The 23,690-nt window shown below is 43.9% G+C and overlaps 1 protein-coding gene across 5 annotated transcripts in view; it reads left to right on the top strand.

Moving 5' to 3' along the window:
* CFAP221 (cilia and flagella associated protein 221) overlaps nucleotides 1-8,404 on the top strand; it is a 113,901-nt gene extending 105,497 nt beyond the window's left edge. For all 5 annotated transcript variants that reach the window (XM_015109927.3, XM_015109923.3, XM_028830641.2 and 2 more), the window contains 2 exons: nucleotides 3,181-3,276; nucleotides 8,105-8,404. In XM_015109927.3, the coding sequence (XP_014965413.2) occupies nucleotides 3,181-3,276; nucleotides 8,105-8,213 (205 nt within the window). In that variant the 3' untranslated portion in view covers nucleotides 8,214-8,404. The remainder of the gene's footprint in view (nucleotides 1-3,180; nucleotides 3,277-8,104) is intronic.
* The last annotated feature ends 15,286 nt before the right edge of the window (nucleotides 8,405-23,690 follow it).

The raw sequence follows: 23,690 nt of genomic DNA, 5'->3' as shown, positions 1-23,690 counted from the left end.
TTTCTTTGACATCTGCAAAGGTTCTTAGGTCTAGTTTAGTAAGATAGAATACAAGTACAGTAAGCCAGGCAAAGCAGATGTATGACTCACAGATAGGCAGCAAGAATAAACAGAAGCCTAGGATCCAGGGTGAGCCAGCTCACCAAGGCTTAGTAAAGCTGCCCAGGGCAGATGCAGTCTCGTCTGCATGTCTCCCACATTGCATCACAGCTGAGGGACCCCAAAAGCACTTTACTTTGGGTTTTATTCCCTGAGTGTCACAGGGATCGCTGAGCTTAAGCATTGCAGAACATTCTGTTCTGAGAGGAACAGGGACACAGCCCTGCTGTTTATCTTAGGATGTTGCATTCTCAGTACATCCTGTCCAAGAATTGCAAGCAAGAGGGGGAAGAACTGGGTGGACCAAGGCCATCTGAGGACCTGGCCTCCTGTAGCAACCCTACTGATCTGCACTCCTTAGCTCCGTTGTTCAAAAATGTTTTCATTCTTAACACATAAACACTTTTGCATTCTAGGCTGGGCACAGTGGCTCACGCCTGTAATCCCAGCACTTTGGGAGGCCAAGGCGGGCAGATCACAAGGTCAGGAGATCAAGACCATCCTGGCTAACATGGTGAAACCCCGTCTCTACTAAAAATACAAAAAAAATTAGCCGGGCGTGGTGGCGGGCGCCTGTAGTCCCAGCTACTCAAGAGGCTGAGGCAGGAGAATGGCGTGAACCCGGGAGGCGGAGAGTGCAGTGAGCCAAGATGGTGCCACTGCACTCCAGCCTGGGTGACAGAGCAAGACTCTGTCTCAAAAAAAAAAAAAAAAAAAAAAAAAAAACTTTTGCATTCTAAATTACACCATCAGCTGTGATGAAGCAAAGAAATCCTGATAACTCAAGCACTGATAGCAAATTATCACTGTCATGGTCAGACTAGGATCACTGCCAGCCTGCTTGTGATTTGCAGGAAGTGGTTTATTACACACCAGACTACAGCGTCTTTCACACCATATATACTAAAAAATAAGTATTTGTTGATTATGATTTCTGTTTTTTCTTTTATAAATACATACTATAGTGATAGTTTAAGTACATTTTTACAAGTAAGTAATCAATTAGTGGAATCCTAAATATGTGAGGCGAATAAGACCTGCCCACATGCAATGATACTTGACAATACCTGAGCTTCTAGAGCTTGGACTCCAGCTCTGAAAAAGAATGTTGAAGTGCCATCTACTCAAATCACTGCATGATGGCATTTCTTGAGGGCTGCGGCCATGGTGGGGTGATTCACTTTTGCTTCAGCTTCTTTCTGCCAGGCCCACTGGGGAGATATTCAGTAGATCCAAACATACCCAGCTCCTCCTCCATTCAGCACTGATGTGCATACTATTTTGACTCAGTTTCCTCATCTTTGAAATGGGAATAGTTGTACCTACTTCATAGAGGGCTGTCAGAATTAAAGGAGATGCTGATGCTGATGAGAATAGTAATTGTAATAACTGACACTTACTGAGCATTAAATGTGAGACAGGGAGTGCTTTGTAAACAGTCTCATTTAATCCGTATGATGAGCTCTTATTATTATGCCCACCTTTGAGACAAAGAAACTGCTAAAGGGAAGATAATGTTTGCAAAGCACCAGCATAGTGATTTGCATATAGCAGCTACTCAGTAAATATTAACTTTCAATCTAATGAGGCTAGAACAACTTTTGCAGATTTCAAGGGTATTTTTCTTAATAGAAAATTGCCATGCCCGCCTCTTTTTACATATATCACTGCTGATGTAAAGTGTCCCTGTTTGTAATTCCAGACTTTTGAAGCCTTTGTTGCCCTTTGTTGATCTTGGAAGCATTTCTCTAATTGAGTGTGGTGGAGATGGGTGCTGTCAAAAAATTAGTTGTCCTGTTCTTCTAAAGTCCTGGAATCACTGAAACTAGAGGCTAAGTTTCCCAGCCTGCCTTGCAGTTAAGTTGTCCATTTTACTAAGTGTTTGCTGATGGAATGTTAGCAGACAAGATACAGTCCACTCCTGAGGTCAACTCTTTTTTTTTTTTTTTTTTTTGAGATGGAGTCTCGCTCTGTCGCCCAGGCTGGAGTGCAGTGGCCGGATCTCAGCTCACTGCAAGCTCCACCTCCCGGGTTCGGGCCATTCTCCTGTCTCAGCCTCCTGAGTAGCTGGGACTACAGGCGCCCGCCACCTCGCCCGGCTAGTGTTTTGTATTTTTTTTTTTTTAGTAGAGACGGGGTTTCACCGTGTTAACCAGGATGGTCTCGATCTCCTGACCTAGTGATCCGCCCGTCTCGGCCTCCCAAAGTGCTGGGATTACAGGCTTGAGCCACCGCGCCCAGCCGAGGTCAACTCTTAACAGAGTGAGTGTGTCTCCTGCACACCCTCCCTCCCTGCTTTGCTTCAGCCGAAACCCAAACATGCAGTGGCCCAGCTTGAACCATCAAACAACAAAGCTCTAGGCCAGAGGTCAGCAAACTGTAGCTCTGAACCAGATGTGGCCCACCACCTATGTTTGTAAATAAAGTATTATTGCAACACAACCACAGCCATTCAGTTATGTATTTTTCTATGATTTCTCTCTTGCTACAACAGCAAGAAACAAAAAGTTGTGTAGTTGTAACAAAGACCATATGACCCATTAAGGCTCTAGAGGAAAAGTTTACTGACCCCTGCTGTAAGGGATAGCAGACCACAAAAAGATTGAAAAAAAAAAGAACTAGACTATTTAGAAATATATTGTTGAATTTTAAAGCCATTGTGGACTTTCTAGTTATCTTCTTTGCTATTGATTTCTATTCTAATTCCATTGTAGTCAGAGAACATATTCTGACCAATTTTAGTCTTTTGAAATCTTTCAGGCTTTCTTTATAGCCCAATATACGGTCAGTTTGGTAAATGCTCCATGTACACTGGAAAAGAATATGAATTCTGTAACCCCCATTTTTTAAAATTGCTTTTTCTTCTCTGGTTATAAATAACTACCATTATGCCTACCATTGTTTGTTGGTGGAAAGCAATTTATCAGCCTTATGCTTCTTTTAATGTAAACAACAAAAGTAGATGGAACTAAAGTTGAATACCACAAGAATTGCATAACTCCTAAATGATCACAATATTTCATTCTATTTTTACATTGGGAAGGAAAAGCAGTTCCCACTAAACATCTTATCACTTTGCAGTGAGCTCTGTGAGCAGAATGTAGAAGTTATATTGACTCCAGAAATGATCAAAGTGGAATTCCCTATGTTGAACTACAAGGACATCAAGAAGGAGAAGTAAGTGGATGCTTTTATGCCTTATTAAAAGGTAATCTTGGGTGAAATTTGTTCTGCATAAAGTACAATATTGTCCTGTTGTCTGAGTCTAAATAGCTCAGTCTTTGAAAAAGACACATTTCTGGTGCTTCAAGAATTTAGATGGGTACTTTATTTTAGGCACAATTATACTCCCTGAAATCTTGTTATCAAGTAAGCCTTTTAAAACTGAAATCAATTTTCCATGTGCTTATCAATCAATTTCAGGATGTATTTGTTTCTTATTAATAGCTGATTGAGTTTCATTCTGTATAAGGAACTGGCTCTGGAGCCAGACCATCTGGAGCTGCACCATTTATACATAGAAAATCTCAAACCAAGTTATTGTCCTTATCAACTCTGGGCCTCAGTTTCCTCATCTGTAGCGTGCAGAAAATAAAATCTCCCTGTCACAGGGCAAATATAGGGATTAAATGAGATGCCAGCGATGGGAGCACCTGGCCAGTTGCCTGATGTGAACCAGAGCTCAGTAAATGTTCTCTCCTCCTCTCCTTCAGGAGCTAACTAGCCAAGCAAGCATCATCCTTTGAAAAACTGGTTTCAAAAACACAGTAATAAACATATCAAACGTGTTCCTCCTCATTGTAATGAAAGAAATACAAATTAAAACAAAAATTTTGAAGAATACTTTTTAATGTAAACCGCCTATAGTTCATACGCTTTTTAAGTTTGAAATTCCATGTGTACACTTTATTTTTATTCTTTTTCTTTGAAAAATGCCTTTATATTATTTTTTAAATTAGAAAATATAAAAAATTGTAAATATGATAGAAACAATAATTCTACCACCCAAAGATAGTAACATACATTTTGATGTATGGTCTTCCAAAAATATAGATATTTATATTTATATATTTATATTATAGAGTTATATATGTATTTATATTTTGAACCATGTATATGGTTTAAATATATGGTGAAATATATATAAATATATATAGTTAATAATATTTTTTCCATATATATGGAAATCATCATACATGGTTTAAAATATAAATACAGGGCGCGGTGGCTCATGCTTGTAATCTCAGCACTTTAGGAGGCTGAGGCAGGTGGATCACTTGAGGTCAGCAGTTAGAGAACAGCCTGGCCAAAATGGTGAAACCCCGTCTCTACTGAAAATACAAAAATTAGCTGGGTGTGATGGCAGGTGCCTATAATCCCAGGTATTCGGGAGGCTGAGGCAGGAGAATCGCTTGAACCTGGGAGGCAGAGGTTGCGGTGAGCTGAGATCACGTCATTGCACTCTGGCTGGGAGATGAGCAAAACTCCATCTCAAAAAAATAAATAAATAAAATATAAATACATATGGTTTTAACAAAATTCAGTCATATTATACATATTGTTTTATCTTCTGCACTTTTATTTCACAACATAAGCATATATTTATAAATATCCATATGAATTATTATATTTCCAAGTAGATGTACCATAATTTATTTAACCAACAATCTGCCAATGAATGTGTAAACTCTTTGCAGTGTTTTCTGTTATCAGTAGTGCTGCCACAAACATCCTGTGCCATAATTCCTTTCAAACTTATCAGACTGTTTTCTTAGGGTAAATTCCAGAACAATGCGTATTTTAAGGTTTTAATAGATATTGCTTAATGACCATCCAGACAATGTGTTACCATCTCTCCTACTGGCAGAGGTTAGAACTGCCTGCATTCGAATGCCCTGGATGATGAGGAATAGTGTCATCTTTTTTTTTTTTTTCATCTTTATCAATGAGACAGAACTTTTTTAAAGACCATCTCATTTTAATTTTAATTTCTTTGTTTACAAGTTAACTAAAAATGTGTCTGTGCCTTTCAACCATTTCTCTTCTTTTATGAGAGACTTGTTTTGCCTATTTTGCCTATATTTCTGCCTTATTTGCAAGAGTCCGTCATTTATTAAGGATTATTACCCTTTCTTATATATGCTGCAAATTTGTTTTCTCAGTTTGTCTTCTACTTTGTTGTGCGGGGCCTGCCTTTTCTGAAAGGAATGCTTACATTTCTTAGAGCAGTATGAGGTCTCTCTTTTTTTTGTGATAGTTTCAGAGACCTGCGGCAGCCAACACTGCTCAGAAAATAGATTGGCAGTTTCTGGTAAAAGAAAATGTAGGAAACAACATTTTAAATAGAATTTCAGTAAGCATCTGTTTTGATCAGTTAATTAATTAGTTAATTAATAGACTATTGTGTTCTCCAACCCAGCACATAAAACCTCTTGCACCTCAACACACAGATGCACTTTGTGTTTTGCTTCAAGTTTCAAAAAACTGACAAAGGGTTTTAAATGAAAACCTTTTTTTTTCTATTTCAAATATTACCTCTGGACATAGAATGACTTGCCCCAGGAGCAGGGTAATATTCAATACCTATCTATTCACTTGCTCTTTTTTTTTTTTTTTTTTTTTTTTTTTTTTTTTTTTTTTTGAGGCAGAGTCTCGCTGTGTCGCCCAGGCTGGAGTGCAGTGGCCGGATCTCCGCTCACTGCAAGCTCCGCCTCCCAGGTTCACGCCATTCTCCTGCCTCAGTCTCCCGAGTAGCTGGGACTACAGGCGCCCGCCACCTCGCCCGGCTAGTTTTTTGTTTTTTTGTTTTTTTGTTTTTTTTTTTTTTGTTTTTTTTTTTTTTGGAGACGGAGTCTCGCTCTGTCACCCAGGCTGGAGTGCAGTGGCCGGATCTCAACTCACTGCAAGCTCCGCCTCCCGGGTTCACGCCATTCTCCTGCCTCAGCCTCCCGAGTAGCTGGGATTACAGGCGCCGCCACCTCGCCCGGCTAGTTTTTTGTATTTTTTAGTAGAGACGGGGTTTCACCGTGTTAGCCAGGGTGGTCTCGATCTGCTGACCTCGTGATCTGCCCGTCTCGGCCTCCCAAAGTGCTGGGATTACAGGCGTGAGCCACTGCGCCCGGCCTCACTTGCTCTTTTGCATGAGTCTTCACTCTTTATACCATGGAGCTAACGTTGAATGGCGTTTGGTTATTGGTTATCAAATTATTAAACGAAATAGAATTTATTACTTTACATATTCACCCAAAGTGGTTTATCATTTTTTACATACTTTTAGTACTTTACAAAAAAAATAAAAACTAACAATGATCTGTAAACATTTTCTGCACACCAAGTCAACTTCTAATTTTTTCAAAATATATATATACATTTGACACATTTGCAATAAACATTTCCATGACATTTTTAATTTACCTCTTTGGTAGGTAAAATTATTTTATGTACATTTTTTGTGCATCAAAATTGTCAACATAATTATCATTTTATTGGCTGCATAGTATTTCAGCAAGTTGCTATCCCGCGGACCATTTTCAAAAGTGATTTGGTTCAGAAACTCTCCTCAGCTCACATCAAGCCTAATCCTGTGCTCTGTTTTTTCCTCTCTGTTCTTACTTTTTCCTCCTCCTCACCTCCTTCTCTCAGCCAGAAGTCAACAGAGTCCTCCCTGCCAGATACCCAGAGCCTGGGCAGACAGGGATGGAACAAAAAAAAACACATCAGCAGCGTCCCATTTCCCCCTGAGGACTGTTCTTTATTTGGTTTCTGGCAAACATTTATTTTCATGGATGCAACGAATCATCTGCTCTCCCTCAATGGCTGAAATTAACCAGAAAGATGCTTTGCTGCCTGGACAGCGGTCTTGGCCCTTTCAAGACCCACGGGAGCATCATATTCCGCATAAAATGTTCAAAGAACTGGGAGACTGTGACTTTAGTTGCTGACACATCTTTCAGCACTCCTTAGATCAACACAGTATTACTCAATCGTTATTATCTCTCAGGGGAGACAGGATCTTTATATTTTTAGACATGATTCCATAAAATGATACCAATGAATTTCTTTAATTATGTGCATTAGGGAATATATTAATTCTCCATTTTTCAGGTATTTCTGGTTTTCCAGAACTGTCAGCCATTTGCCAAACATGTCACCCTCTTTAGAAATGTCTCGGAAGCACTTTATTTTATATTGGATTTATATTGCCCAAGCAGATTATATAGCTGAGTTCACAGTCTTTGAACAAGACATAGGTCCTTTTAACCGAAACCCTCATCATTTCCTCCCGCATATCTGGATGCTGGTGAGCACCATGACAGTCTCTGAGCGGAGTCTCCATCTTAACCCTTGGCCCCAGCCCACCAAGAGGCAAGTTGGCTTGTAAGAAGCCCAGGTCCTCCCCATCTCTCAGCACTTTGTCTACTCCCACTGCATCCCTCAATTGATGGCCTCATTTTACACTACGTCCAGTCAAAGTTCTATCCTGCAACCCTCGCCACACCAGCATCAGCCTTGGCTCCACGTCAGTCACTACTTGGTCCAGGTGCACAACCCTCCCTGAGGTGCTCACTCTTCTGGAGCCATTGCCAGAATCAGAAATAGTGTGTGTCTACCTCATTCATAAAGATGGAAAAGCAGCCAGCGTTGACTGAGCACTCAGAAGACCTCACACCAGGATCTCTGTGACTAAGATCTCATTTTACCTTCGCTACCGTGCTGGGAGATGGGAATTACACCATTCGTACAGCAGGAAACAGGGGCTCTGGATGCTTAGGTAACTTGCCCATGCTCAGAAACTGATGCAGCTGAGACCAGAAGCCAGGTGTGAACCATTCATAAGCTGAGTGTTTTCACTGGTAACTAAACTATCACTAACTATGGTGAAAACCTTCTTTGTATATTAAATGAAATGCTCCTCCAACCTTCACCAGCAGTGCTGGGGGTGGGGCGACTTGCACGGTATTATTAAGTGTCCTCATGTTTCCTTGTTGGGTTTTTTGATTCTCAGAGAAGTGAAAGATCAAGCACAGCCAGCAGAGAAGGCGGGAGAGAAGCTACTCGAGGAGATGAGGAACCTGCGGGGCAAAGCTCTCAACACATACCTGATTCTAGAATGAAAGTCGCCAGTAGGTCAGTCCCTTCCATTTGCTTTCTGCAGGCCACTGTGGCCCCTTGCATCCATTTACATGCCAGCCATCTCTGCAATTAAAGTTTCTGGAGAAAACAATGAAATGTAGAGGATGTATATATCTTTTAAGTGATAATTATAAATCTTATATTTAAAAATAAAATGGCGTTAGGATGATGACAGCATTGTTAGCTTCTTGGTTTGGGGTTTAGTGCTGGAATGCTTCTGAGCAACGGGTGATGAGAGGCTAAGAGCCGGGCACTGGCAGCTGTTTCTGAGGGTCTTTTGGAGGTGTGCGGTGGTGGGAGAGTGGCTTTGAGGAGGGGATACTCTCCCATCTCTGCGAAATAGCCCCCTCCATCCCCTGGGCATCACTAGATTTGGCTTTGAAAGAGCAATACTGGTATGAATGTTGGCTCCCCATGTAGCTGTACAGGTGGCAGACACTGGCAGGGGGCCTGGACCTGGAGAGGACACTGTGAGGTGACTAGAGCTTGCAGACCAGTTTCCCAGGAGGAAAGCATCCTCCTGGGAACTCACGGAAGCACCTGGAGCAGGAGGAGCCAGGAGTTCCAGTGAACACGTGTCAGTAAAAACCAGGCCTCAGTATTGTGTTTGTGAACATGACTGTCTTCACATGCACAGGCCGGGAAGGCTGATGACATGTGGGTTGTGTTATAATAACCCATAATTATCCAGATATATTTGCATGTATTCCCTCCACTGATTTTTCTATGAATACATTTAAATGGCTGGTATCAGACTGTATGTGTGTAGTCTTCATTGACTTATTGATTCTGACATTTTTCTAGAATTCGTTATTTCATCATAAAATCTAAACTCTTTAGGGACAAGAAAGCCTATTTGAGATAGGTCTTCACATACTTTAAACAAGTAAATGTTAAAGACGGTTTCCTTGTCATGCAACACAATAGGTAAAGAAGTGAGCCTGGGTCTGTGAAACCCGTTTTTACAGTGTTTGTCTTGAACAGCTCCTAGTCTAGGTGCAGAAGAGAAGTTTTCATGACTCAGTTATGCACCGAGTCTCTGGGAAATGTCCTGGGGTGGGGGAAGGGGGACACCAACAGCAGGAGCAGAGCCTGGTGGCCACTGGGTCGCCAAATAAAGCACAGGATGCCCAGTTAAAGAGGAATTTCAGATACGCAGCAAATAACGTGTTCCTGTATGTCCCAATAGTATATGTACTACTTGGAACATATGCCACTAAAAACTTAGTCATTGCTTCTCTGAAATTCACATTGGACTGGGCATCCTATATCTTCATTGGCTGAATCTGGTAACCCTGCTTGACACTCAGTGGTGTTTGAGAGACAACGTGTGAATGAATGATGGGATGCTGGAATGCTGGAATAAGGTCGCAGTTAACACAAGATTTGTGGGTGAGGCATGGGGCAGGCTTGCTGACCACTGGGAGCATGGTTTGTTTTCCCTGGAGTCTACCGTGTAGCAGACCCTCTGCGGACTAGAGTGGGGGCCGCTCCTCCAGTCTTCTTGCCCTCCCCTGAAAGAAACACTGTGGGTCCTGCTCCACAGCAGACACCCCAGGGATAGAAGTTATGTGACTCCCGGAGCGGGCGAAGACCCTATCGCTTGTGTGACTTCAAGGCCTGGGAAGAATCAGAGGGACTCTGGACTCCCGGGACACAGAGCTGGTTGACCGTGATGGGCAAATGGACCTGGGCTGGTGACAGGGACACTGCCTGCTACAGCCTGAGGACAGCAGAGTGCTCATTCCAGAGTCATCCACAATGGCCTCTGTGCTTTCTTTCTCTGCTTCCCACCTTCCTCCTCCTTCCCTCCTCTTCCTGCTCCTCCTTCTCCTTCCCCTTGTCTTTCTTTTCTGAACTACCAATTTGCCCATGTCATCAGCTTTGGGGATAAAATGAGGTTGCATTAACTTTACTACTCAAAGTTCACAATTTCTGTTTCTCATCCCACTTTTGACAAAAATAGCATGCTTACCTTCCAGAAGTTGCTTTTCCTTCTGGGATAAGTCCAGGCACTTACTTGTCTCACTTGTCCCAAGAGGCTGGTTCCGTTGACCACGAAGGAGCCCTGGGCCTTTGGCTGCAGTTGCTGCCCCGGCACAGTAGTGTCCCTGCAGGCCGGCACCTGATGGGCATCTGCTCGCTGTGGGGATTGAGGCTCATGCCACCATGGCTGGCTGGACGGTGGTGCAGAGGGGAGGAGCCACCACTCCATGCTGATGCAGGCCTAGGAGGTGGCATATGTGCATACACCCACACATGCACACACACACATATGCACACACATGCACACAAAATTCATAAGAGAAATTCATAAGAGTTGCTGAGTACCATCCAGGAGCCAGGCACAGATCCAAGTCTCAGAGGGGCCACTACCCCAAGTCGGCCTCATGGCACAGCAGACACACCATCAACAGGAAACAGACTTACGCGCGTGTAGTGTAATGTCGGGTTGTGAGCACTGCTGCTGGAGAATGCTGGAGTATGGCAAGGAATAGGGAGTGGCCACCAGAGGCCCCTCAGAGGAGCTGTCATTGAGTGGATGTGTGACTGAAGTGAAGGAGAAAGCCATGCGGTCATTTGGGAATGGAGCTTTCAAGCCCAGGGACAGCACCTGCAAAGGCCCTCCAAGGAGCTGTGCCTGGCGTGCTGAGGGAGTGGGAAGAAGGCCTGGGGAGCTGAGGGAAGCATGGCCGGGAACGGACACAGAGGTAGCCAGGGGCCAGGCCGCGTGGCCTCTTGCAGCCAGAGAACAGACTTTGGATTTGGGATTTCATGCTCAGTGAGAGGGGGAGCTTTTACAGGGACTGAGCAGGGGAGTAACATGAGCTGTTTTCTGTTTTAAGCAGATTTTTCAAGTTTGTGTGCAGAATTGACTGCGGGGAGTAGGGGTGCAATAAAGGAGGCCGTCTAGGGGCCGCGGCAGGGGTCTGGCTCTGGAATGCTCATCACAGCTCCTGCTGTCTGGCACCAAGGCTTTTTCCGAGGATAAACTGGACAGGCTCACCTCAAGGTCGGACATCTTGTCACACCCATGGAAGAAAATAAAAGTGGGTGCTCCAGGCTGGAACCGTGGGACAGGGTGAAGAGAAGAGGCCCTTCCACTCCCCTGCACCAGGCGTCTACAGGGAAGGGCCATGCTCTAGGGCTTGGCCATGAGAAGCCTCAACCCAGCGGCACATTGGAGCCACTCTGCACAGCTTCGTAGGTATACCCCGCCCAAGCTGTGCCCCAGACCACCTGGATCAGGCCTGCTGGGGTGGGGCCCAGGCAATAATGGTGTTCAAGGCCCCGCACATGGATCTGATGTGCAGCCAGGGTTGGGCCATGGCCTCTAAGGTAAAGTCCAGATTCCTTCCGTGGCCCTGCGGGCCCTTGCTTCTCCATGTTCCCCTCCACTTTTCATCTGCAACCTCTTCTGTCCGTGTAGGAAACTGGTGAGCGCCTGACTTTGGAGCCCGACTGGTTGCCTCTGAATCCCAGTCCTGCTCTTGCTCACTATGTAGCCTTCTTAACATTTCCGAACTTCACTTTCCCCTCGCGCAAAGACAAGTGCTCACCTCACATGGGGTTGTGAGGATTCAATCAGGAAATGTGCAGAGCATACCTGGCATAAAACAAGAGCTCAAACACGTGAGTTTCCCTTCGCTCACAGGGCAGGACCTAAGCAGCAGTCATTTTTAAAAAACTTTTTATTTAGGAATAATTTTAAACTAAAGGAAAACCTGCAAAAATGATACAGAAAGTTGCCATCTATATTTTACTCAGATTCCTCTAACATTAACATCTCCTGCACGACAAATGACCAGAAACAGGAAATTACAATTGATACACCTTTACTGAGTAATGTCCCTTCAGTGTTCCGGGAGTCCACACTGCAGTTGGTCAACGTGTCCCCTTCTTCTCCTCATCTGTGACAGTTCCTCAGTCTTTTCTCATCATTTGTGACCTTGACACCTTTGACAGTTGTTTTGTAGACTGGCCCTTAGAGTGTATGTGTGTCTAATGCTTTCCCAAGACTAGGGTGAGATTATGCATTTTTGCAAGAATTCCGCAGAAGCCATATGTTCTTCTTGGTGCATCTTACCAAGGGGCTTGTGACGTCGATATGTCTTCTTACTGGTGATGTTTACCTTGGTTGCTTGGCTAAAGTGGTGTCTGCCAGGTTTCTCCACTGGAACATTAATATAATCATGGGGAGAGACTTTGAGATTATGCAAACATCCTGTTTCTCCTCAGCTTTTTTCCCACTCTGTATCTACCTATGTGTATATGAATTCCCACTTTAGCATCCATCAGTGAGTGGGTTTGGTCTGCCACAGCCATTACCATGATGTCTGCTTAATGATAATGTCCATGAGCTGTCCCTCACCCTCATTTAGTTACTTCTTTATTCAGTAGATTTTTATATCAGCATGGAATCATGGACATTTATTTTATTATACAGGTTATAATCCAGCACTACCGTTGTTTATTTTGTTACTCAAATTGTTCCAGCTCTGGCCATTGGGAGCCCCTCAGGTTATGCCGCTGACCTTTCAGTGCGTCCTCGACCTTTGCTAAGCACATCTTTACTTTCCAGCATCACAGGATATTCCAGACTCATCTGTATCTTTCCCACGTCAGTCCTGGAATCAACCATTTCTCCAAGTAGCCCTAGTTCCTTTCACTGGAGAATGGCATTTAGAAATCAAGACCTGCTACAGAAACTGGTACTTGTTGCTACTGTAATCCAATTGCTTCTGAGCCCTCTCAGTGGCCACAGCTAGAAAATACAAGTATTTATACTGAGTCCCCCTCAACACGCACACACACACACACATTTTCGTCTCTCTATCTTTATGTCTTGTATATATATCAAAAAACATGAATTATGGCCAGGAGTGGTGGCTCACACCTGTAATGCCAGCACTTTGGGAGGCCAAGGTGAGCAGATCGCTTGAGCCTGGGAGTTTGAGACCAGCCTGGGCAACATGGCAAAACCTCATCTCTACTAAAAACACAAAAATACAAAAAATATAGCCAGGCATGGTGGCAAACACATGTAGTCCCAGCTACATGGGAGGCTGAGGTGGAAAGATCACCTGAGCCCAGGAAGTCGAGGCTGCAGTGAGCCATGATCACGCCACTGCACTCTGGTCCAGGTGACAGAATGAGACCCTGTCTCAAAAAAAAAAAATTGATACCAATGCTTCTGATTCCAGTCCAACACCTGGGGTTTGTTTTGGCCTTCCTGCTTTCCTTACTTATAACTTCTTTCCCCTTCAGTGAGCAGCTTAGCTCCCATCATCTACAATGTATTACCTTATGTGTTCAATATTGGTGTATCCAGAAAGTAACATCCCATTTGCTAACACATCTCCTTGCGAGAAACACATTTACTAACTGCATTACAGTATTAGTGTCATTTTTACTTTAGCTTTATAGAGTCCAGTTAAAATACTGGTTCCCAAGTTGCCTGGGCTGTTTCCGTTGCTTGCTTTGTCTCCTACTCCCATCAGTGTGGTTGTGTTTTCATATGGGTTAGGTTCATGTATTACTGTTTGTACTCCATCTTGGGTTCCCCTGCACCCTCGTTGGGTTTAATTATGTATTTCAGGGTATGTGGAACATTACAATGGCTCTAAATACAAAGATACTCAGAGAAGTATCATTCCTTCCCATTCCCAATCCGTCTCCATTCCGCCATCTTGCTGCCCCATGGGTACCCACCCCTCCTCCTGTGGGCAACCATCTCTTTAGTTTCTGGTTTATCCTTCTTGTGGGTAATTTTTAAGGCTCCTGAGGGCTCCCATGTGCTCCTCTGCATTCCTCCTCCACAGGAACCAGTCACTGACCTGACCTACCAGCAGCTTCTGAAGCATAACCCACTCATCCGCACCCCCGGGCCTCCGCACATGCTATTCCCTATGACCCCACCACCTTCTTGCTTAGTGTCCTTCTCACCTAAGGTTTCCCCACGCCCCTGCCCCTTGGCCCCTGTACTGACCTCTGAGGCAAGGCCTACTTAGTCCCTGCATCTGTGGAGAGGAAGGGCCCAGGCAGTTTGTTCAAGGAATTGCTTCCCTCAGCATCCATGTTTAACACCACGCTGTATACATTGCTTCGTTCATCAACACCCAACCAACAGCTAATGAATCCCTGGCTAATTCCACCTACCCAGTCTCCCTTTCTTGCCCCACATTGCATTGTTGGTGTGAACTTTCTGGCTCCAGGCTTGGTGTGAACTTTCTGGCTCCAGACTTTGAGCCTGTTCCCATGTCTTCTTACTGGTGAGGTTTACCTTGGTTGCTTGGCTAAAGTGGTGTCTGCCAGGTTTCTCGTATGTCCATTTCAGTTTCCCCACCTATAAATGCAACAGTCGGTTTCTCTTAGTTCTCTGCTCTACACACGTTGAAAAGGTTGTGGCCCCGTGGAAAGATTGTATTGACTGTGTTGGGGATCTGGTGCCACCTGGTGGATGCCACAAGAAAGGCCTCTCCTGCCTCCCAAGTTGTAACCTGTGTCCCACCAAATCGACTTCCAAATAATGTTTAACAGAGTATCACCTGTGCTTTCCTTCCTTGTTTCAGACCACTTTTAGGTGAAAAAGGCAAAAAAGCCTTATATGTATTTTCTTCCACCTCAGAAAAAGTTCCTTCGGTGAAATCATTGACCACGTGATGTTTGGGGACTCCCTGTGGGATCAGTCATCCGGGTTCCTTAGGGACCATGGCCATAATCAGGGGCTGGCCAAGGGAATGAGTATCCCTGGGTTCAATAGCTGTCTCCGAAGACCTGCCAGCTCCCCATGTCTTGCAATGACTCAGGTTATCATGCCATTCTCCTTCTAAGGCCAAAACTATCTATGACCAAAGAATCAGGATACTTCACTGCAGTCACTTTTTTTTTTTTTTTTTTTTTTTTTTTTTGAGGCAGAGTCTTGCTCTGTCACCTAGGCTGAAGTGCAGTGGTACAATCTCTGCTCACTGCAACCTCCGCCTCCTGGGTTCAAGCTATTCTCCTGCCTCAGCCTCTCAAGTAGCTGGGATTACAGGGACCCACCACCAGGCCCGGCTAATTTTTGTATTTTTAGTAGAGATGGGGTTTCACCATATTGGCCAGGCTTGTCTCAAACTCCTAATCTCAGGTGATCCTCCTGCCTCAGCCTCTCAAAGTGCTGGGATTACAGGCGTGAGCCACTGCGCCTGGCCAAGTCCCTTCATTTTAGAAGCGATTATCATTGCTTTCCTTTCTAGAACTTCCAGTTTGTGAAGTATTTTCCCAGTGATCCTCAAAACATTCTGAGACATAGAGTAGCTGTTATTAGTGTGACTTTATGCAGAAACTCAGGCCCAGAAAGCTTCATGGACTTACCCAATTAGCAGAAGAGCCAGGTTTGGGCAGGACCTTGGTTTCCTGCAAAAGTTTGGTTGTCTAGCCAGGCATGGTGGCGTGTACCTGTAGTCCCAGCTACCTGGGGGACTGAGGTGGGAGGCTCACCTGAGCCCAGGTAGTCGAGGCTGCAGTGAGCCATGATCCTGGTACCCAGTCTACTCTTCTCTCTACCACATGGTAATCAATGAAAATATTACAGATTTAGATTTTTTAACTTTTTATTTAAACTTTCAGCTTTGGGGTTTCTAAGAGTAAAGATATTATGTGATGATATTTGTATTTTACTTAATTATTCTTTAAAATATTTAATATGGAAAAATATACAAATTAGCGAATGTCCTTTGCTCTAAAGAAATCAGCTGGTAAGTTTGCCCCACTCAGCAGCAGCCATGTCTTACTCATTTCTGTATCCCCAGAATGCAGCAAGATGTTTGACACAATACAGTCTCTCAATAAACATTTTTTGAGGCCAGGTGTGGTGGCTTACACCTGTAGTCCCAGCACTTTGGGAGGCTGAGGCAGGTAGAGCCCTTGAGCCCAGGAGTTCCAGACCACCCTGAGCAACATGGTGAAACCCTGTCTCTACAAAAAACACAAAAATTAGCCAGGCATGGTGGCCCATGCCCAGCTACTCAGGAGGCTGAGGTGGAAGGATCACTTGAACCTGAGACGTCAAGGCTGCAGTAAGTCGACATCATGCCACCACACTCCAACCTGGGCAACAGAGCAAGACCCTGTCTCGATTTTTTTTAAAAAATTGTCCGGGAACAGTGGCTCATGTCCATAATCCCAGCACCTTGGGAGACCGAGGTGGGTGGATTGCTTGAGCTCAGGAGTTCAAGACCAGCCTGGGGAACATGACAAAACCCCATCTCTACAAAAAATATAAAAAAGATTAGCCAGGTGTGGTGGTACACATCTGTGGTCCCAGCTACTGGGAAGGGTAAGGTGGAAGGATCACTTGAACCCAGGAGGCTGAAGCTGCAGGGAGCCAAGACTGTGCCACTGCACTCCAGCCTGAGCAACAGAGCAAGACCCTGTCTCAAAAAAATAACAATAATGTTTGTTGAATTAAGGAATATAAAAGAAATATGAAAACTATGTATCTAATATTCATTTACATTTTCATGGACATGCATGTTCATAGAGTATATTTGCTGTAAAAAATATAAGAGTTGGTTCTAATAGATAAATTTAGAATCCAGAACATCAAGATGGAAGGACATGGAATGTCATCTAGCCCCACCCTGGTAAGTATTGGTGGAATCTCTGTAAATTTATCAAGTCCATGCAGTTTCCTTGCCTTTTATTAAATAAGGGGAAGTAACAGTATTGACTTCATAGAATTGTTGTGAGGTTAAATGAGATCATCCTGGTAACACAATGCACAATAAATAAACAATAAATATTAGCTGTTATTAGGATCACAATATTTATTTGTTAAGGGAGTGAAAGTGAGTCCTCACTCACCATTTCATCTTCTTCAGTCATCCTTCCTACCCTCCACCCATTCATCTCCTGTGCTCCAATAGCTATGTTGGGATCTAGGCATGAAAGAGAACTTTCCAGATGGTGAAGGGGATGGAGCACTGCACTAAAGAACACTAGGCCAGGCGCGGTGGCTCACAGCCTGAAATCCTAGCACTTTGGAAGGCTAAGGCAGGAGGATCGCTTGATCCCAGGAGTTTAAGACCAGCCTAGGCAACATAGTGAGACTTCATCTCTACAAAAAAAAAAAAAAAAAAAAAAATTTAATTAGCTAAGTATGGCGGCACATGCTTGTAGTCCTAGCTACCCAAGAGGCTGAAGTAGAAGGATCACTTGAACCCAGGAGGTCGAGGCTGCAGTGAGCCGTTATCGCTGCACCACTGCACTCTAGCCTGGGTGACAGAGCGAGACTCTTTCTCAAAACACACACACACACACACACACACACACACACACACACACACACACAAGTCTCTCTCTTCCAGCAGAGGTTTGAGGATGGGTTTCAGTAAATGTTTAAAGAATGGAAATGGTTAGACTATGGACTCCCTGAAGGTAGGGGAATGGACTTGACCCAGGGGTCACTGATGTCTCTTCCAAAGATATGGAGACGTCCCTCTCAGGTCTCTGCCCAAACCATGCAGCCTTCCCTTTTGGATTAAGACCACTGGCCTTCAGCCCTCTCTCACTAGATGGCATCGCAGAGAGGGGTTTCAGCATGAAGGCAAGGAGACCTTCCTCTCCTGGAGGACATCCTGCAGGAGGCCTGGGAGCACCAAGAAAATGGGCAGCCCCTTACCGTGAGGGAGAGCCACAGCACCCCTCCCCTTCCTCCTCATCATGAGCCCCCTCAGAGCAAGCCAGGCAGGCCAGAGGCTGATAGGCTGGCATTACAAGACAGGCTGGGCTTATCTCATCCCTTCTTTCAGGACCAGGAAGTAGAGAGAGACCGAGCAAGTTAGCAGCAGGAACAGAAGCTGGAGAGTTATGAAATGGAGAAATTGGGTGGGACAGCCGCAATGGGCCATGAGCTACTGAAGTTGCAGGCAGTGAAGAACTGGGTTTTTGGCGTTTGGAAAACATGAGGAAAAAAGTAGATACACCAAGAGATAGCAAGAAGCAAGCTGGGATAGAACCCAAGCACACCGATTTCTGAGTTGCCACCCCCATTCCCAGCCAGCCCCTGGAACAGGGCCCAACCTGAAAACCACCTCTGTCTTGAAAAAGCTTAAGTGACTCTGCTTCTTACCACCAAAGAGCCTGATCAGATCTTGGGACTTGGCCAAGGCATGGACCCAGGGTCTGGTGACACATTCTCCAAAAGTGGTGTGTTCTTAGAAAAGTATTTCATTTCTGATACTCTGTTTACAGGAAGTTTGATAAAACCACTGTGAAAAGACTTTTCAAGGAAACAGTGCACTTTGAGGTGTATATAAAAGGTAGTCAAAGAACGCTTATCCTTCCCACACACCCCCATAACCAATAGTGCAAGCTTTACACCTACACACACACACACAATTACATATAGACACACAGAGTGTGTGCCCTATCTCAGGTCCAGCTATCAATATCTCAAAAGCTAGAGGCCCACCAAATGTGGGGTGCTTTTTTTGTGCTTACTGTCCCTGTTGGTGGAAGTTGATCTCATTTGAGGCTGAATCTAGGGACAGGCTACTCCCAAGGTCACCACTGCCTGGAGCTCCAAGCTGGCCACGCTTGGGGCGCCAATGGATCTGTTATGCACCCAAGCCTCCCCACCCCCCACCTTCCAGAAGTCCTCACCCCTGCTTCAGGCTGATGTGCCCTTCTTCTTCAACAAGAAGAGCTAACTATTCTTAATATATATGCACCCAATACAGGACCACCCAGATTCATAAAGCAAGTTCTTAGAGACCTGTGAAGAGACTTAGACTCCCACACAATAATAGTGGGAGACGTCAACATCTCTCTGTCAGTACTAGACAGATCTGTGAGACAGAAAATTAGCAAGGCTAATCAGGACTTGAACTCAGCTTTGGATCAAGTGGACCTAGTAGACATCTGCAGAACTCTCTACCCCAAATCAACAGAATATACATTCTTCTCAGTGCCACATGGCACTTATTCCAAAATCGACCACATAACTGGAAGTAAAACCCTCCTCAACAAATGTAAAAGAACTGAAACCATAACAAACAGTCTCTCAGACCACAGTGTAATCAAATTAGAACTCAGGATTAAGAAACCCACTCAAAACCACACAATTATGTGGAGATTGAACAACCTGCTCCTGAATGACTCCTGGGTGAATCATGGAATTAAGGCAGATATCAAGAAGTTATTTGAAACCAATGAGAACAAAGAGACAACATACCAGCTTCTCTGGGACACAGCTAAAGCAGTGTTAAGAAGGAAATTTATAACACTAAATGCCCACATCAGAAAGCTTGAAATATCTCAAATTGATACCCTAACATCACAATTAAAAGGGCTAGAGAGGCAAGAACAAATTAATCCAAAAACTAGCATAAGACAAGAAATAACTAAGATCAGAGAAAATTTGAAGGAGATAGAGACACGAAAAACCCTCCAAAACATCAATGAATCCGGTAACTGATTTTTTAAAAAAATTAACAAAATAGATAGACCACTTTAGACTAACAAAGAAGAAAAGAGAGAAGAATCAAATAGACACAATAAAAAATGACAAAGGGGATATCACTGTTGGGAACAGGGCCCCCAGAATCTGGCCATAAACTGGCCCCAAATCTGGCCATAAACAAAATCTCTGCAGCACTGTGACATTTTCATAATAGCCATGACACCCACGCTGGAAGGCTGTGGGTTTACTGGAATGAGGGCAAGGAACACCTGGCCCACCCAGAGTGGAAAATCACTTAAAGGCATTCTTAAACCACAAACAATAGCATGAACCATCTGTGCCTTAAGGACGTGCTCCTGCTACAGATAACTAGCCCAACCCATCCCTTTATTTCAGCCCATCTCTTTGTTTCCCGTAAGGGATACTTTTAGTTAATCTAAAATCTATAGAAACTGTGCTAATGACTGGCTTGCTGTTAATAAATACATGGGTAAATCTCTCTTCGGGGCTCTCAGCTCTGAAGGCTGTGAGACCCCCGATTTCCCACTTCACACCTCTATACTTCTGTGTGTGTGTCTTTAATTCCTCTAGCACCGCTGGGTTAGGGTCTGTCTGATCAAGCTGGTCTCATTAAGTGGCAAACATTCGTGGGGGCTCGAATCCAGGTCGAAGGGTCCCCAGAGCAATGGTTGGAGAACGTGGAACTAGCTGGAGGATACCTGAGTACTCTTAAAGCAATCCCCGTGGTGAGTAAGAAGGGGAGCTCGGAAGCATCAGGCTAACAATGGGACAGGTATGGGCTCTGGTTCATTCCACCTTGGAACTTTTTCACACTGATGATGAGGAGGAAGGAGAGTATAACAAAGTAACAGAAGACGTTACAGAGCAGGTTTATTTGCCAGCTAAAGCTAAAGCGGCAAAGGAAGAAGAGGTTCATCCCTACCCTTCTGCACCCCCTCATTATTATTTTGAAGAAAAAGACTCTCCAGATCTTTCTTTTCTGGAGGACACTGGGTGAAAAGTAGTTGCCCCAGTGACTGTTCGAGCAGCACCTTGAGCAACCGCTCTTAGTTCTATTCAGGCAGCAATTCAGCAAGCTAGACGAGAGGGTGATTTAGAGGCTTGGCAGTTCCCTGTTACGATACACCCCCCAGATCAACAGGGAAATATTATAGCTACATTTGAGTCTTTTCCTTTTAAATTACTCAGAGAATTTAACATGGACCAGGTTCTCCTTTTGTAGTGGGACTGTTAAAGAATGTTGCTGTTTCCAGTCGAATGATACCTACTGACTGGGATGCTCTTACTCGAGCTTATCTAACTCCTGCTCAGTTTTTACAATTTAAAACTTGGTGGGCAGATGAAGCTTCCATTCAGGCTGCTCGCAATGCCCAGGCCCAACCTCACATTAATATAACCGCAGATGAACTTTTGGGAGTTGGCGGCTGAGCTGGTTTAAATGCACAAGTGGTCATGCAGGATGATGCCACAGAACAGCTTAAAGGAGTGTGCATTAGAGCTTGAGGAAAAATCACTTCAGGTGGAGAACAATACCCTTCCTTTAGTGCTGTAAAACAGGGACCAAAAGAACCATATGTGGATTTTATAGCTCAGTTACAGGAGTCTCTTAAAAAGGCGATGCAGATTCAGCTGCTCAGGATATAGCATTGCAGTTATTAGCTTTCCACAATGCTAATCCCGATTGCCAGGCTGCTCTGTGACCTATCAGAGGGAAAAAACATTTAGTTGATTATATCAAGACCTGTGATGGTATAGGAGGTAATCTGCATAAAGCTACTTTGTTGGCACAGGCAATGGCAGGACTGAGAGTGGATGAAGGAAATACTCCATTTCCTGGAGCTTGTTTTAACTGTGGGAAGCATGGTCATACTAAAAAAGAATGTAGAAAAAAATCAGAGAGTCAGGCCGCCAGATAGGGGAAAAAAGAAAACTGCTGAGCCTGAAATATGTCCAAAATGTAAAAAAGGAAAACATTGGGCTAATCAGTGGCACTCTAAGTTTGATAAAGATGGGAACCCGATTTCGGGAAACACCATGAGGGGCCCAACCTGGGCTCCATTCTAAACCAGGGCATTTCCAGCTCAGGCCATTCCCTCAACCCTGTACAATGTCTGTCCCCCACCACGGCCGGTAGTGCTGCAGTAGATTTATGCTGCATGAAAGCTGCGAGCCTTCCGCCTGGGGAACCTCCACAAAAGGTCCCAACAGGAGTCTGGACCCTTGCCAGTGGGGATGATAGGATTACTTTTAGGAAGGTCTAGTTTAAATTTTAAAGGGGTACAAATACATACAGGAGTCATTGATTCAGATTATAATGGGGAAATTCAAATTGTTATATCTACTTCTGTTCCCTGGAAAGCAGAGCCAGGAGAGTGCATAGCACAGCTCCTGATTGTGCCATATGTGGGAACGGGAAAAAGTGAAATTAAACTAACAGGAGGATTTGGAAGCACAAATACATAAGGCAAAGCAGCTTATTGGGTAAATCAAATTACTGATAAACATCCTACCTGTGAAATAACTATTCAGGGAAAGAAATTTAAAGGTTTGGTAGATATAGGAGCGGACATTTCAATTATTTCTCTACAGCACTGGCTGTCTGCGTGGCCAATTCAACCCGCTCAATTTAACATAGTTGGAGTTGGTATAGCCTCTGAAGTATATCAAAGTAGCTATATTTTACATTGTGAAGGGCCCCATGGACAACCTGGGACTATTCAGCCAATTATAACTTCTGTACCTATAAATTTATGGGAGAGAGATTTAAACAACAGTGGGGAGTACAAGTTCTAATTCCAGAACAATTATCTAGCCCTCAAAATCAACATATGATGCATGAAATGGGGTATGTCCCTGTTATGGGACTAGAAAAAAAATTGCAAGGTTTGAAAAAAACTGCTTCAAGTGGAAAGACAAAGTTCCCGCCAAAGATTAGGATATCATTTTTGATGGCGACCATTGTTAAGCCTCCAGAACCTACATCTTTAAAATGGTTAACAGATAAGCCAATTTGGATAGAACAATGGCCACTAAGTAAAGAGAAACTGGAGGCTTTAGAGGAATTAGTTGCTGAACAATCAGAAAATGGGCACATAGCTCCAACATTTTCCCCTTGGAATTCTCCAGTTTTCGTAATTAAGAAAAAATCAGGTGAATGGAGAATGTTAACTGACTTAAGAGCCATCAATTCAGTTTTACAACCTATGGGAGCATTACAGCCAGGATTGCCTTCTCTTGCTATAATTCCAAAAAATTGGCCTTTAACAGTCATATATTTAAAAGACTGTTTCTTTACTATCCTCTTAGCTGAGCAAGACTGTGAACATTTTGCATTTACAATTCCTACAGTAAACAACCTGCAGCCTGTTAAGTGTTTTCATTGTTTTACAGATGGGTCTAGTAATGGTAAAACTTCTTATTCTGGCTCAAAAAGTAAGGTTTTCCAGACGCCCTATACTTCAGCTCAAAAAGCGGAGCTTGTAGCTGTAATTGAGGTATTGACTGCTTTTGATATGCCTATTAATGTAATTTCTGATTCTTCATACATGGTTCATTCCACACAGTTAATTGAAAATGCTCAGTTAAGATTTCATACAGATGAACAACTGATGACTTTATTTGCTCAATTGCAAATAGCAGTTAGGAGTAGAATACACCCTTTTTACATCAGCTCATACACCTCTTCCAGGACCTTTTACTGAAGGGAATCAAATGGCTGATCGCCTAGTTGCTAATGCAATATCTAATGCTAGACACTTTCACAATATAACCCATGTTAATGCCTCTGGTCTCAAAAGCAGATACAGCGTTACCTGGGAAGAAGCTAAAGCTATTATCCAGTGATGCCCAACTTGCCAAATGGTACATTCCTCATCTTTTACAGGAGGAGTTCATCCTCGAGGATTGGAACCTAATTCTCTTTGGCAAATGGATGTCACACATGTTCCCTGGTTTGGGAGACTAGCTTATGTACATGTATGTGTGGACACCT

The sequence above is a fragment of the Macaca mulatta genome, chromosome 12, assembly GCF_049350105.2.
Source record: "Macaca mulatta isolate MMU2019108-1 chromosome 12, T2T-MMU8v2.0, whole genome shotgun sequence".
In the NCBI taxonomy this organism is placed as follows: domain Eukaryota; kingdom Metazoa; phylum Chordata; class Mammalia; order Primates; family Cercopithecidae; genus Macaca; species Macaca mulatta.
Note: the sequence above shows the minus strand (reverse complement) of the source record. Positions and strands in the feature narration are given on the sequence as shown.